We start from the raw sequence: 15909 nt of genomic DNA on the forward strand, positions 1-15909 counted from the left end.
TGTATCCATCACCATCTCATGCTGCATGTTGAAAACTAAGATCTTCAAGCAATATTTGCCATTTAAGAAGGAGTTTTTCCCTCCTGGTGGTGATTAAAATAAAAATTACAATAGTTCTGCCAGTACTATGTGACCTCTAAATTATTTATTGGAAAAATCTGTGAACTGCATGTTCAGGACTTTCTGGCTCTGTTGGTGCATCAGTGAGCAAAAAGTGGGAAAACAACTGGAAGGTTGAAATAAATCCACAGCAAATGAATGGTAATCTACGTGGTGTTTATTGTAGATACAGTGAATATGAAAGCCATTACACCCCACTATTTATTTAAATGCTTTTTCTAAACTGTATCAAACCATAGCAGCAAACCAGAGCCCCAGTTTGACTTTTGCACATTTCCTGGTTTGATTATATAAATGTTTATAGAGTGAAAAGAAAATACTTTGCACTCTGCACGGAAACCTTCCACCCAGCAGGAAACCACTCGCAAATGACTGAGGACGAGAAATATTCAGGGGGGTTTGGGTGAGTGCAGCCTCTCCCCTGAAATGTGAAGGGCAGTGGTGGCTTCAGACCCTCCTGCAGTACAGTGGAGCTCGTTAAATTTGTTTAAAAGAAAGCAAGCCATTGTTAATTAATGCTAACATCTATTCTGGCTTTTTCTGCCACAGAAACCCATCTATTTTGCAAGAGAGGGGGGAAAAGCAACGAAAGAAGAGGATCCCAAAGGAGGTGAAGATCAGCCCCAGGCTGCTGATGGGAAGAGGGATCACCTTGGGGGGGTGATGCCAGAGCTGACACCCTTCATGAACAGCCCTGGCTGTCTCACAGCCAGACCTGTGGAACCTGCAGCACTGCTCACAGGATTTGCTGAACACCTGAGAAGCCCCTTGGCTGAGGAGATGGGGCTGCTCCCTGCGGCAAAACCTGCCCCAGCTTTTCCTCCAGAGGATGGAAACTGTCTCCTCTTGATGGAGCCAGCGGTGCTGTGGGGATGTGGTGAGCAAAAACCTTGGGGAGGATCTGCAGTGCCTCGTTTGGTGCCATCCCACCCACTGCTTCTCACCACCTCTCAGCTCACCAGCAGCTGCTCTGGTTGGTGCTGGGCCTGAGGAAGAAGAGGACCTGGTGGTGCTGAGAGAAGATCAGACACCTTGAGCCATCAACTGGATGTGCTGGCTGCTAATCAGATGTTCACCTTCCCTTCCAGTGCCCAGTCCCAGCACTGTGAGAGTGCCTTCACAAATGCCCTGTTGCAGTGATGAGCAATACCAGCGTGGCTTCTGTATGGGAAATGTGGTCAAGAGCCAGTCAAGTGACTGAAGGGCTGGAAATCAGCTGCTGGAAAAGTGGATGTCACTGAGGTCCATCAGTGACTGCAGGGGAGCACCTGCACTGTTGTGCAGAGTTGCTTGTGTGGCACAGACTCTGAGCTGACTCTGAAACACTGTCAGGGAGAGGAGAGCACTTACTGCGCTTCTCTTTCCCCTCCCAGCTGGGAACCAACTCCGCTTCTCCCTTCCTGCCCTCTGTTTATCTCTCCCAGCAGTGGCAGGTTGGTGCACCCACGGAAACCCAGGGCTAGAAAGGAACTCCAGGAACATCCAGGATTGTGCTTCTCCATCCCTGAAAGATGCTCCTCAAATCTCTCCACAAGACCCTGCAGCGACGGAGACCCCACCACCTTCCCGGGGTGGATTGCTGGCAGGAACTCTTCCCAGTGGCAAACCCAAGGTGGCCTTGGCACCACACAGAGACCCTCAAGTACCTTGCAGACTATGCACTCGGGGACAGACCTTGGCATTCTTGTGACAGTGTGATTTGCTCCACGCTCAGCTTGTGAGCATAGTCCGCATCCTTTCCGGATGAATCACTCTCCACTGCCGCTGTCAACCTTGAGCCCAACAGAGAAACCTTGTTATTTTTTTCCCCCTGGTTGTTTCTGGCCAAGCAGTGACTCAGCTGTCAGAGGTGAATAACTCTTCACGCTTTATCTGAACACTCATTAACCATCCAGAGCCATAAAAAGCAATTTCTTCCAGAGCTCTCCCTCCATAAAGCTGGATTTCAAAGCAAGAGGGCTGGCCTGAGATTTAGTGGGAAATTCATAAAGATGCTCAATAAATATTGATCTGCAGAGCATGGAAGGCTTGTATGGTTCTGGGTCAAATGGCACAGGGTTTATCAGCAGGGAATGAGGGTCTGGACAGAAAAGAGAGGCAGATCCTACCTGCAGCACATTGCAAAGCCTACAGCCACTGCATGGAAATCATTAACAACAAAAATCTGCTACCCCAGGCATTTCCCTGACTCCTACGCCTGCCCCAGGACGTGCTGCTGTTTCATTTCTCTCCTTTGTCTTCTTTCTCTGAAATCTCAGCAGCGAGGATTTCCTCATCTTCTTGTGCTGTGGGAATCACACGAACGGTGACTAAATGATCAGAAGATTCTGAGGATATTTCTCCCGGGTGGGTTTGCACTTTGTGGGAGGTGACAGGAGACCTCTGGTGCACTGGTGACTTTGGCGGGGTTGGACTGAAACTGGAATCCTACAATAAAAACAAACAAAAAAGGTGAAATCAACCTTAGCAGAAGCTTGCCCAGTACCCCCAACAGAGTGTCTGCACTGTGCAAAGACAGGCAGCTGTTCTGTGGTTCCATCACATACATTGGGGTGTCAGTTTGTTGCCAGAGTTGCCCCCTGCAAGAGGGGCGGCTGGAATATATCCTGCATGTCTTGAGAAACACATAGAGAGGAGTGCAACAGAGCTTTCTCACACCTCCTGCACTAGCTCTTGCTTTGCTCCTGAAGCATCTGGAGGGGCTGATCTGGACTAAACATGGCAGAAGTGGTGTTGTGAGGGAGCAGCCCTAGACTACCCTGTCCTTCTTCAGAGAGGAGCCTTGGAAACCTGTCCTAAGGGTGTGCTATGGTGAGGGATGTCTTTCCAGCAGTGGGGTCCTGCTAACCCATTAGTGGGGTTGGTTCCCAAAATGTGCACCCTTCAGTGACAGGTCTTGTTGCCACTACCCTATGGAGCCTGAAGTGCCATGAACTGGTCATGAATTAGTGCTGAACACCACATTTGTGAAGCCTCTGTTGTGCCTCTGTGAAGGCCTGCAGAGATGCAGCTATGCCCAGCATCTCCCTGACTGTTTACCCAGCCTCAAGGCCACCCCTCCCTATCAGCTACTCTTCCACCTCCCTCTGTGTGTCCAGATGTGATAGTCTGCATGGTTCCATGCTGGGGAGAGTAACAACAGGACAAAACTTTGTTTTCAAGTGTAGCTGAGACAGCTGGAAGAAAAAAGAAAGAAAAAAAGCAGGGGGTTTCATGCAGAGCTAGTGGGAGAGCAGTGCCTGCTGTGGGGGCCTCTGCCCCAGCTGTGCCAGGAAAGCTTTGATATATTGACTGGGCTGTGGGTGCTTGGTGCCAGCACTGCCCTCTGTCCCGCCAGCACACTGATTAATTATGAGAGGCTCTGTCTCTGTAGGATGGAAGAGGCATTCATTCCATCTGTGGCTACAGCCCAGCTAGAAATTACACTCGGGCTTAGCAGAGCTAGGCAAAAAGTCAGTGTACTACCATTCTGTGTTGCAAAACAAACCCCTGTGGGACACTGGCATTCTCCTTGTTGGAGATGTTGGGTCACCCCTTCCCATCTGCCCACGCTGTGTCAGTGCCCGATGACCTGAGCTCACTTCTTCAAGGTACCTTAACGAGTCTGAAGCCCATGTGTGGTGGGGAAACAGACACTCGGCATCTAATGAAGCCAAGCTAAACTTCCATCCTTCCTGCGCTGACCTGCGCCGCCTGCATCTCCTTCAGCTCCCTCAGCCTCCAGCGGAGCCGCCCCAGCGGCCCTTTGCCCCCCATCCTCCCTGTGGCAGCCAGGGCAGCCTTGAAGAGCTTCGGGGTCTCAGCTTTTGGGGGAATGATCAGCGCGTCTCCAGGGCCTCCCTTCTCATCTTTGGGTTTGTTGTTGCTTTTCAGCATTTTCCTGCAGCAAGGAAAGGGAGAGATGATGTCAGCCCGGGAACGCGTTCTATCAGCTGGATTTTATAGCGAGGAAAAAACAGGCGTTAAAAGGGCAGGGATTTGTTATGCCTTAGGAAGGACAGAATAACAATTCTAAGTAATGCTAAAAACTAAATACTTTAATAGATTTTTTCAAACGAAGGCACTCTGGCCACGTTCGTTCCCCAGCTCCACCCGCTTTTGGTGGCGAAGGTTCAGAGTAGGGCTGGGGCAGCCTCAGCCTCCCCAGCCCAGCGACGAGGGACGGGTGCCCTCTGCCGAGGCACAGCGGATCCAGCCCGGAGCGGGAGCCGCCTCTGGGAGAGAGAAGAACCCAGCACCTGCAGCAGGAGCTTTCCCGGGGCTTCGCACAGAGGGAAACCTCCCCTGAGATTCTGATATCCGGGCTCTGCTATTTTTAAAAACCGCACGCACTTGGCCTTCTTACGCAGCAGCTTCTGAGACTCCGGATAGTGCACCAAAATCTCGTTCAAGTCCTTCTTCTCCAGAATGAAGAGGTTCGCGAAGCCGTGAGCTATGACGTTTGCTGTTCGGCGATTTCCCCCTCCTGCCGCCAGCAAGCTGAGAGAGACACGGCAAGACGTCAGTGCTGCTGTTCACAGCCTCAGCACAACTTCAGGTCTCCTTTTATGTGTCGCCATCTCTCTCTTTCAGAGGACTCAGAGTGTAATTTTCACTCCTGATGGAATCTCCCATATCTAATTTTTGAAGGAAATTTGCATACTGCACTATATAAAAAATGATTTGGGGGTTTGAAGGGTTGAATGTTGTGTTTTACACCAGTCCAGTGGTTGCTGGGCTGTAGGGAGGCAGCAACATCCCTGTGTTACAGACTGGTACAGGACATTGCATGCCCATGAAATGGGCAGATTAAATGGTTGTGGGGCTGTTTTCATGAAACATCTTTTCTTATTCATTTTCTCACCCCTCCATCCGTGTACCTCTGCTTAACATCACCAGCTCCCCAGGCTGAAAACAACATGATGACAAAAAACAGCAGAAAAGCTCAAAGAAAAAAACCCTGTAATCTGTGTCTCAGCCGCTGCCCAGTGTTCACGGCTCTCAATCACAGAGATAACTGGGATGCTGCTGATCCTTCCACTTCCCACCTTCCTCTCCCAGAGCCCACGAGCTGTATTTCCCTGTTTCCCTGAAAATGCTTCACTCACCTTATTTCTCCAAACACGGATCCAGCTTTCAGAGTCACCAGCACGGATTTGCCATCAGGTCCCCCCAGCACCTGCACTTGTCCCGCCTGGATAATGTACATCTCACGGCCTATTTCGCCCTGCAGGGAAGAGGGGTGATGGGGGGGATGACCAGAAACAGGGAGGCCTCATGGATGCCCTAACCAGCATCTTGCTGGAAACTCCCATGACCATACTGCCCTCTCCAAGCTCCCGAAATTCTTTATCTTGATGGTGTTTACTCCCGAGCATCATCTAAGCACCCCAAGGTCTCCTGCAGCTTGACAGGCTCTTCCCTGGTCTCCTGCTGTTAATGGCTGCAACCAAGGACGTTTTTGCTCCAAATTCTCTCCTTGTGAAGTGGCTCAACACCAGGGTGATGGGCCAGGCCTGGCTTTCCCCTAGTGCCCTGCACTGCCTGGCTGTAACACCGGGCATGGGAGGGCACCCAAGCATCACATATCACGTTACCTTCTTGCACACGTAGTCATTAGGCAGGTAGACCACCGATCTGAGCCGCTTCAGCATGTCAAAGATCATCTGTCTGTCACAACCCTGAGCCAAAATAGAGCCAACATGGTGTAAGTCTGTGTCAGCATGGCAGGCTCTGCCAGGCAGGACCCGTGCTGCAGAGGATACCTGGAAAAGGGCCACTTTGCTCACGATGTTGTAGTTCACATCGATGGCGATGTCCAGCCTCATCTTGTCTGGCAGCTGCACCAGCAGCTCTGACTCATCTGTGAGACAAAGCAGAAAACTGGCTGTTTCCAGCTCTTGATATGAGAGCATGTCCTTGATGTGGCAATAGGGAAGCAACTCACATTCTGGTGGCAGAGGGCAGGAGCCAGCTCTCCCGGAAGGGTCTCCTCCAGCCTCTGCCCACCCAGCAACCTGCAGGTCTAAATCCAAGGGGCGATGGAGAACCACCCTTCACATTATCCCTGCCCTGATGGCTCTCAGAGACACACCACTGAGCCCAGGCCATCATCTTTCTTGCCCAGGAGGGTGGGCACAGAGGTCCTGGTCCTGCCTGGTATCTTTGCTGCTGGACACATTTTGGTCAGTGATTGCCAGTCATTGCCCTCTCCCCAGGGACCAGCATGTGGGACACTGGACTCAGTGTGCTATGAGTGATGCCAGGTCACCAAAGTGCTGTGAGCCAGTAGTGAAGAGCAAAATAAGACACCCTACACCTCAAAACTGCAGCGCTATTCAACAGTAACATTTCAGCCCTGCAAAACAACCACAGGAAAACACAGCCCTTGGGGTGGCTGGGTCTCACCTAGCATGCCTTGTGAGTGCCACGTGTACTCATACCACGTTTTCACCCGGTTCTGAACAGTTCTGGGGATTTTGTAGAAGTTCATGTATTTAATGGTACTGTCCATGCAGCTCCTGTAGTAAGTTTGCCCTGCAGTAGCGGCGCCAACCACGTCTCTCATCTGAATGGAAGAGGTGGAAGAAAAGTTTTAGTTGCTGTCACTTATCCATCACTCGAGCAGTCTAGAGTGTGTAAACCGAGCCCTAACAGCACCCAGCAAGTACTTTTTGTCTTGCACCAGTGCCAAGCAGGTCCTCAAATGGGAAAAAACAAACTGAAGATACAAACCTGCGGATCAACCACACTGCAACCATCCCCACCCTGAGGCTGGGAACCCCCCACGACTCCCACTCACCTGCCCTATCATGACAGAGAAAGCAAAGACGCCTGTGAAGTAGTTCAGCAGCTGGAAGACAATCTCAAACAGTGTCTTGGGGTCTGGCAGGCCCCCGATGGTGATGAGGGTTTTGACTGCCCAGTAGTAGCAGCGGATGTAGCTGGGAGGAAAAGAGGAGGCAGCTCTGAAGGTGCTTCTGGCATGAAGGCCTGTTTCACCCCTCTGCACTGAGCTCACATCCTCTGGCTATGGCAAGCCAGAGCCTGCCAAGAGTAATTATGGGTGACAAAGGGAAAAACTGAAGGGCTTCAGACTCCCCAGCACACCTGCAGGTGCTTCTGGAGGTGCTACAGGAGCAGGGGGACCTATGGATCCTCCAGAAACCTCCATGTAGGAGGCTCAGCTGCTCTGGCTGCTCCTTACAGCTCCACTGCCATAAACCAGCAATGTGTTTTCAGCAACATTTACGCTTTCAGAAATCATCAGGGGAGAATAAGGGTTTGTGAGCAAATTGTTAGCAAAGGACGCTCCACATCTTCTCCTGGCACTCCCAACCCTTTCCTTCTAGGGTTTGTATGAATCCAGCTGCACCCCAACACCTCCCTTATTACTTCAGCTCATCCCAGCAGGCTGTGCTGTGTAAGATCCAAGCCCTGGCTTGTACCTGTTTCCTTCCCCATCATAGACCCAGGTGGTAGAGCCCAGTCCTTCATAGGCTGAGGCCCAGTAATAGAGGCAGGAGTTCACATGCAAGCTGTACAGTAAGTAGGCAGTTGTTCGAATCACTCTGCAAAAAGAACCAGGAGAGAGCAGGAAAGGAGATGATATAGTGTCTTCTGGAAGAAATATGTCCCCACCACCCCCCCAGCATCACAAGGAGCCTCAAAACGATGACCGAGAGGTCCTGCCATTGCAGGAATCACAGAGCACCCAAACATGCACCCTGCTGCTCCCTCCTGCAGCCCTGCAGCTCTAGAAGAGCCAGAAAAAACTGTGAGAGAGGTGATCCTACCCACATGGGCTTGGGGAGCCCCATATCCTGCTTCATCAGCCAACATCCACGTCAGCCAGCCCAGGGATGGCAGGAAAATAAACGAGGAGCCCGGAACAGGTGCACACCAAAGTGAACCTTCCTCCCCAGTGGCAAACAGCAACTCCACACTCCCTTCTTCCCTCACCCCCCTCTCACCTGTAGATGTATGCCTTGGTCAGGATGGCTTCCAGGCGGTTGTTGAACTCGAAGAAGGCCATGTACTGGGAGGAGAAGGAAAGCAGAATGCTCCAGATTCCTGCAGCCGCCACTGGGACAGTCACCTCCCCGTAAAGCCCCACTGCCCCTCTGTTTCCCTCTTGCAGTCCCCCTGCAGCACAGACTGCCATGGACAGATTTGGGTCCATCTCTAAGTGCCCTTCTATTCAAATGTGAGCATGGCTTAGGATTGAAACGAAGATTCGACAAACAGCACTGCAAAGCCTTTGGGATAAGACTTCCCTTACATTTTACGATCCTCTTGTCATCATTAACGAGTTTAGCAAGCCATAGTTCACCCCAGCAGCACAGAACTCCTCCAAATCCACTGTAGGTGCTGTTCTGCCTGCTTTTGTAAACTCCAACTCACCTTCAGGCAGCGAGGGAAGCGCAGGAGTGGGTTGACACCAATTTTGAAGTAGAAGAAATCCAGGGGCAGGAGGCACAGCACATCCATCTGAAATCCACACAAAGAGAGAAGCCTCTGAGGGGACCCGCAGGTGCACTGGGATGGGGCTGCAAACCACGGGGCAGATTAAAGATTCAGATTAATAAATAAAAGTATGGCGAACCTTAAAACGTTGTGATCGCAGGTAGTTCTCTTTCATGGCCTTTTTATCAGTCTGGTTGGGAACAGGAAGGGGAGAGAGAAAGAGAGAGGAAGACTGATCATTGCTTACAGAAAGCAAAGTCATGGCCAACATGCTCATGCCTGGTTTTGCTAACAGGGAAGATTTTCCCTTCATTTCCAGGAATGGGAGCAGAGCAAGACAAGCAGAAGACCTGGCCATATGCCATCTTCCCATCCTGTCTTGGGACATCCTGTGCTTGTTTTGCATCCCAGAGAAAGCACATCACAGTGGCAATCTCACAAAAACCAGAGTTTACAGGAGAAACTTACCTGTCTGAGCATCTGCATGGCCATGGGAAGGCTGTACCCTCAAGGTTTGATTTTTTCACAGCTTACTTAACTAAATATGGAAACAAAATCAAGGGCTTTCCCTTTTCTCAGGTACGTGATCTGTGTGTTCAGATTGCAATTGCTAATGCATTCTGCCCAGCCTGTTCCTGAAAATCAAACTCAAGAGTTTTTTATGCCCATGCCCATGGTTAGCAGGGCACAACTACACCAGGGCTGGTCAGTGAGCACCTCACACCGTGGGCAGAACAATCCCACAGAGCAGCACCCTCCTGGTATCCTTTCCCAAGAACGGGGCTGCCACAGACCATGCGTTTTCTAGATGGGCTGGTATTGCCTTTAGGGGCCAAATGGTGTGTTTGGCAGGCAAAAAGACAGCTGGCTTATCCACCACATGTCAGGAGAGATGCTTGCAGTCTCCAAGAGTGTCCACAGCCGTGGTGGGACAGCTTGGAGAGCTCAACTCAGAGGTCTGAGGATGGGGATGGGAGGCCCCCCCAGCTGGTTCCCACAGTGGTGGATGCAGCGTGTGCCACTCACGATGATGTCTCCCCCCTGGACGAACTGCAGCCGGGTCTGGAAAACCAGGATGTCCAGCAGGTAGATGAGGTCACACAGGTAGTCCACCAGCAGCCAGCAGTGGATGTTTGCTGGGGTCTGGTAGGGGAAAGCCCAGCGGACGGGGATCAACCAGCAGTTCCAGTTCCAGGCCATGACAACGAAGAACAGCCACAGCACGTACATCAGATCTGCACACAGGGAACAGCACCGCGATCAGCTGGGCAGACATCCCAGGGTTTTCATGCCCTGACCTGCCCCGAGCACAGCTTGGAACTCTGCAGGAGGTCTCTTGGTGACAGCATTTAGCCACAGGTGAGCTGGGCTCTGGTGCAGAGTGAACAGCACCAGTCACAGAGCACACCTTGTTTTGTTGGGAAGCTTCCAGCTTTGCTCATTCAACTAGGTTTGCTTTTCCTTTGCTGCCACAACACAGACTTCCCTGTTTTGCTTTTCCCCCTGCAGCCATGCTGAACTGATGGCCTGAACCTGGGGGCTTCCAAAGAGGTGGGGAACTAAGGAAAGAGTTGGGCTCCTGCGGAGTGGCCACCAGGCAGCTGATATTTCTTTTGTGACTTTTATTTTTATTTGGGGTATCCACACCATAGGGACAGCGTTTTCCTACTGAAAAGCCTGAAAGCAGAAGGTGGCTGTCCCTTCCCTGCCTGGCTGTGCTCCTGACACGCAAAACTATTGGGAAGTATTTAGGAAAGCCTATGCCTTGCAGCGGAATTTAAAACTCTAGGTTTTAGTGAAAGCTAAGTTGCTTCTTGCTTAGCTCTCCTCTCCTCTCTATAATGTCTCCTCTCTATAAGATCTCCTCCCCTGCACCTCTCCCCTGCCCATCCCCTCTCCCCTGGTCCCACCAGCTTGCCCCCAGCCCAGGCATGAGGCTGTGCTCCATCACTCACTGGTGAGTGGGTCGATGCTGCTGGGGAACTGGTAGCTTTTCAGGCGGTCCAGCCAGGGCCGGTACTTGAAGGTGCAGCACAACATCTCACAGTAGTGGTCATCCCCTGAGGGCTTGTCCCCCTCCACCTCCCCTCCCGGGGGAGGCACTGGTGCTGCTGCAGGTACTGGCTTAGCAGGCGCTGGGAGAGGTTAAAGTGGAGAAAAAAATCTTGTTACTGCAATTTGTTTTAAGGTCTTTAAACTGTAAAAAAAAATCCGTCTCCCAGAAAACACAGCGTGCGTGGGGACCCACCAGCAAAACACTCCCAGCCCCGCTGGAACTCACATGCCACAGGGCTCTCGTCATCCGAGGTGACATCGGGGTCAATCAGCTTCTCTTTCACCTTCTCGGTCCTCTCTTTGAAGAGCTTCACCAGTTCCTGGAGCCGGGTGTTGATGATGGCACTGCTCAGGCTCGTGGCCGAGCCGATGCGCTCGGGCAGGCTGTGGGCAAACCAACGGGCATTTCATGCAGGCAGGAAAACACCAGGGCAGGTTCACAGAATCACAGAATCCTGGAATAGTTTGGCTTGGAAGTGACCTTAAAGCTCATCTCATTCCAACCCTCTGCCATGGGCAGGGACACCTTCCAGTAGACCAGGTTTCTCCAAGCCCCATCCATCCTGGCCTTGAACCATGGCCATGACCCATCCTTTAACTTACAGCATCTAAATTAGGATTTATCCATATTTATTTAGATACTGTCTAATGAGAAGAACACAAGCTAAGGTGGTTTCAGTAAAAGATCATCAAGCAGCACCAACCTGAGCCTCATCTGTTCCCTGGGATGCGAGATGCTGTCAGAAGGCTTGGGAAGCCAGATCCCAGGCTGGATTGCATATGCTTGGGAGAATATGATTTTGGAAGAACTACGGGGTGAAAATGTGCACCAAGCCCCTGAATTTATAAACTATATCCTCTCTTTTCAGCCTCTTCATTAGAACCAGTTTGGATTTAGACCAGGATGCTTCACTTAGCATGACTGAGAAGCATCAGCAGGGGGGAGGACAGAAACAATCTCGTTTGCTGTAGCCCTGGCTGGTTTGTTGTGATGACTGGAAAAAGGCAAAACCATGCTCCCTGTGGAGTGTGCCTCCCAGGGAGGGCAGCTCCCTCCAAGACTGTCCCTGGGGCTGTGGGGAAGCCAGAACCTGGGGTGTGTGATGCACAGCTTGTGCTCACTTCCTACATGGAAGAAAAGGGTCATTTCTCCACAGTCAGTAAAAACAAGGTGTCCCCACAGTGCTATAGCATATGTAGATCAAAGGTGCATTTTCTCTGCAGTTACACCTAGTCTTAAAGAGAATATTTCTACATGTATACAGGAAAAACAAGAGAACAGTTTCTGCTCCAGTGAGCATCATGATCATTATTTTTGGAGAGGAGGTGCTTTCCTTGTTAAGCAGCACTAGAGCCAGTGTGGGCATGGCTTCCTCTCCCTTTGGTATCCCAGCGCTTGTGGTATCTTTGTTATTTTCACCCAAGTCCCAGGATCTAAACCCCTGGAGCTTGGGTGATCCGGAGCCCCCGGGTCCCACCACACACCTTTCCCTCTGCTCCTCGTCCCAGCTCACCAGTCCCTCATCCAGACCATCCTGTGGGACCAGTCGCCTCCTCCTGCAGACACAAACACAGCGACCGAGGATCAGCTTGTCTCCCATCCTCAGCCAGTTCTTCTCCCTCCTCCTCCTCCCAGGGGTCATCTGTTTTCCCCTTCCCCTTCTCCTGCTAGGGTCAATTTTCCCCTGTTTCTTTGCTGCTAAAGCCCTGCTTCTTCCTGGGCACCACTGAGCCCTTGGCTCCATAGGCAAACAGCCACCCAGCCCACTTTGTAACCCATTTTGGACACCTGGCAAGATGCATAGAGGGCAGGCACTACTCTGTGCTTGTCCCCAGTGCTGCACTGTCACATCACTGCACTTCGAGAGGCAGGCAAGGAAAGTGCAATACCAGGAATACCTATAAGATGTGTCCTAACACAGCTGGTGGCTCCCCTTGGCACAGATGGTTTTCTGAGACAACTTCCTTGCATGTGGGTAAGCAAAGTGGTAGGAGGAGAGCTGAATATGGAGATGGCAATCACGACAAAGTCTGGACTGGTTTGCAAACCTTCACCAAGCCCAGCATTTCAGCTGCAACAAAGAAATGGTCTCCTGCCCCCACAGCTGCTGATCCCACTGGCCCTGGTACAAAATGGCTCAGTGCTGCATGTGGAGCAGGAGTGAGCAGGACACTTGCAAGGAGATTGTTCTACCATCACAAGTCTCTTGAAGAATGCCAAATGCTGCAAGCCCACCACTCCCAGCCTCACTGGCTCTCAGGTGTGTCCTGCTGGGAGGGGGAGCAGGTAAACAAGACTCATAAACTTTCATTCCCCAAGTGCACAGCACGGGGGCTGAAACAAAACCACCAGCCCCACTGGTACTCTCATATGTCAGTGGAGAGGTTTCCAAAACCCTCTGTTTGGAGAAGTAGTCCTGCCAGGGTCTGTATTGTTGTTAGAACAGCATCCATCACCTCTCCCCAGCCTCCAGCTGCCCTTCCCCTGCCTCTGTGCCCTCAGGTACCATGCTGCCCCACTGGCCCATCCTCATCCCTGATCAAGCCCAGGATGCCCACACTGACAGGCTCTTGCTCTGTCAGGGGGATTCTGCAGCACCTGGCCCACACACAACCATCCACTGCACAGCCAGCTGGGACAGAAGGGCCCATCACAGCCCAAACATTGCTCTGGTTTTGTGGCCCTTGGAATGCTGCAGCCAGAGGCCATCGGCATCCGGCTGTCCTGCACCTGCCTGGACGTCTGGGACACACAGGGTCCCTGCCCATATGGGATCAGCTGGAATATCCTGGTATTTATTGTCTGCAACAGCCTGTTTTGAGGCTCCAGTTACACAATGTGTGGCTCATTAAGGGTGAGTCTTTTACGACTCTGTCCAAACCACGTTCACTCTAATCCTTCACAGACCCACGTAGGAAATAACTCAAGATTGTGGCCAATAGAAGTGACTTAGGGATAACTGGGTGACTGCTCAATGAAGAACTGATGTCCTCCTTCTCTGGAAAAACCAGCAGGAGAGAAGCATTTTTCTTCTGATTCAGAACGATTAAATTTTATTTTTTTGTGTAGGAGAATGGCAGTTGCTTGCCTTTAAAAATCTCCAGCTCTACCAAGGGACCTCCTCCAGTGTTGTTTTGAGACAGTCCCTGGAGACATAGCAGAAAGGTTTATATGCTCACATGTGTAACTGCAAATATGCTCAGTGCTGTCAGTATTTGCACTGCAGGGATTGTACATGAAGCCTTGGGGCTCTTCTTTCCCAGTTTGAAAAGCTGTTCAACAGACTGGATTATGGACATTTTCGCCATTTCATTTGGTCCTCCAGGAGCTTGTTTATTAAAATATCTAAACTATTAAGTGAAACTGACTATAGCACCTGGTTTTCAGCATGGGAAAAACCACTTTGGTTTTGAATTTTAATCCTCTGCAAGAATGAACTTCAAAAAAACCCACCCCAACAACAGACAAAAAAGCATCAGCTTCCTCCAGTCTAAATTTTAAAGCTCAATTTTAATCCCTCCGAGCATAGAATCACTGAATGTTTTGGAAGGGACCTTAAAAGTCCAACCCCCTGTGACAGGCAGGGACACCTTCCACTAGACCAGGTTGCTCAAAGCCCCATCCAACCTGGCCTTGAACACTTCAAGGAACAGGGCATCTGCCATCCATCTGAAAGCACAAACCCAAGGGGAGATGCTGCAAACCCTTTCAGCAAAATTACAAGAAAATTATAGGGTTTGTGATGAAGGCCCAGATCCAGTACACAGACTCCCCACGCTCCGAATGTGGGAGCACAGACACTTGAGACAACAGACAAATGGGATCCAATCATGGCCTGAGCATCGAGCCCATCTCCAGGAGGACACACAGACATGGCTGTCCCTGGCCTCCAAAAGCTTTAAACAAAATTTAACCACTTAATTAAAAAATGAAAACAGCAGGTGAGGCTTTTGCCATCTCCTCTGCCGTGCACAGGGGCGACTCCCGCCCCACGCACATCACCCTGGCTCACTGTCCAAACCTGCTGGAAATGGGCTGCTCCATATGGTTACAGAAATTTTCCTGTACTGGCACCACCAGGGGGTGAGCCCCCCGGGGCCGGGGACCGCGTCTGGGCAGAGCCATACCTGGGGGATGCTGCGCCGGGCACCGCCAGCCTGTTGGGAGCGCCGGCAGCGGGCACCGGCAAGTGGGGACCATCGTTCTCTGCAGCATCGCCTCGGCTGTCCACATCCTTGATCTCCACGGTGGGGTAATTACCTGCTCCGTGGGGAAGGACAATAATTGCAGGTGAGGGGGGTGCAGGGCCCCACCTGCAGCCAGGATGGCTCCCCAAACCCCATCTCTGCCGCAGTGCTGCCTCCACACCTTGCAGTGTGCTGGGAGGACTCTCCTCCCTCCATTCCCTTCTTGCCTGGCACTCCTTTCTCCTAACTGTTTGGAGCATTTCTTTCTCTCTTTTTTTTTTTTTTTTTGCCCAGTTTTTAACACTTTAAGAACAGCCACCTGCTTCCCTTCTGCATGCCCAGATTGCAGTGATTTCATCTACTCCATCTGGGTGTTGGGGTCCCATGGTTCGGAAAACAATGGAGATTAGGATTCCCAGCTGCAGGTGTTATGCAGGGACACAGGATTTCCAGGTGCAAACTTGCCTCCCAGGGTCTAGAAATTCTCTTGGGTCTTCTGAACATAAACGTATGGATCATGACAGCTCCAAATTGCACAGCACTTGCTTTTCATGCAGAATAAGGCACTATTTAAATAAATATTTATGGCTTCTCTCTTTTGCAGAGGTAATAATTGCTTCCTGCCACAGGCAGGGTTAAAAGCAGAAGGGTTGGATGTTTATAATGGGTAAAGAAAGATGCCAGTTGTCCAAAGGAGAAACGGTGCTGTGAGTTGCCTTGGCCAGGCCCCACAGTCGGTTTGGCTGTGAAGTGTCATCTCTTTTCTTAGCCATTTAACAAAATACAATGAGTTCCTGCAGGATTTCTTCTGTGGGAGGTTTTCGTACATCTGAAAGACCCTGTGCACCCCCTCCTGTTTCATGCTGATGTGGAACTAGTGGATCAGAGCGTGGCTTGATTAAATCCCCGAGAAATCTGCCTGTTCGGGTTGCAAAGTTAAAATCCTGTTGCATGTAAGGAAAAGCAGCAGAATTTGGCTTGCTGGTGAAAAACAAAGCAAAGCAAAGCTGCAGAAAAGGCAGAAAGCCATGAACAGCAAGCCTCCACCTTCCTGTCCTCGTAGTATGAGCGGGTTGCATGAACGCTAGAGAGAAAACAGTG

The 15909-nt window shown here is 51.0% G+C and overlaps 1 protein-coding gene across 1 annotated transcript in view; it reads right to left on the reverse strand.

Moving 5' to 3' along the window:
• Positions 1-257: 257 nt before the first annotated feature.
• Positions 258-15909, reverse strand: part of CNGB1 (cyclic nucleotide gated channel subunit beta 1) — a 28257-nt gene continuing 12605 nt past the window's right edge. The window contains exons 18-34 of the mRNA XM_032701526.1: positions 14749-14881; positions 12106-12177; positions 10847-11004; positions 10521-10700; positions 9592-9800; positions 8705-8755; positions 8503-8589; positions 8073-8137; positions 7548-7670; positions 6902-7043; positions 6508-6667; positions 5865-5962; positions 5697-5780; positions 5208-5326; positions 4453-4599; positions 3805-4000; positions 258-2547 (exon numbers count right to left, since the gene is read on the reverse strand). Coding sequence (XP_032557417.1) covers positions 2341-2547; positions 3805-4000; positions 4453-4599; positions 5208-5326; positions 5697-5780; positions 5865-5962; positions 6508-6667; positions 6902-7043; positions 7548-7670; positions 8073-8137; positions 8503-8589; positions 8705-8755; positions 9592-9800; positions 10521-10700; positions 10847-11004; positions 12106-12177; positions 14749-14881 — 2231 coding nt within the window. The 3' untranslated portion in view covers positions 258-2340. The remainder of the gene's footprint in view (positions 2548-3804; positions 4001-4452; positions 4600-5207; positions 5327-5696; positions 5781-5864; positions 5963-6507; positions 6668-6901; positions 7044-7547; positions 7671-8072; positions 8138-8502; positions 8590-8704; positions 8756-9591; positions 9801-10520; positions 10701-10846; positions 11005-12105; positions 12178-14748; positions 14882-15909) is intronic.

Source organism: Chiroxiphia lanceolata, chromosome 13, assembly GCF_009829145.1.
Source record: "Chiroxiphia lanceolata isolate bChiLan1 chromosome 13, bChiLan1.pri, whole genome shotgun sequence".
In the NCBI taxonomy this organism is placed as follows: Eukaryota; Metazoa; Chordata; class Aves; order Passeriformes; family Pipridae; genus Chiroxiphia; species Chiroxiphia lanceolata.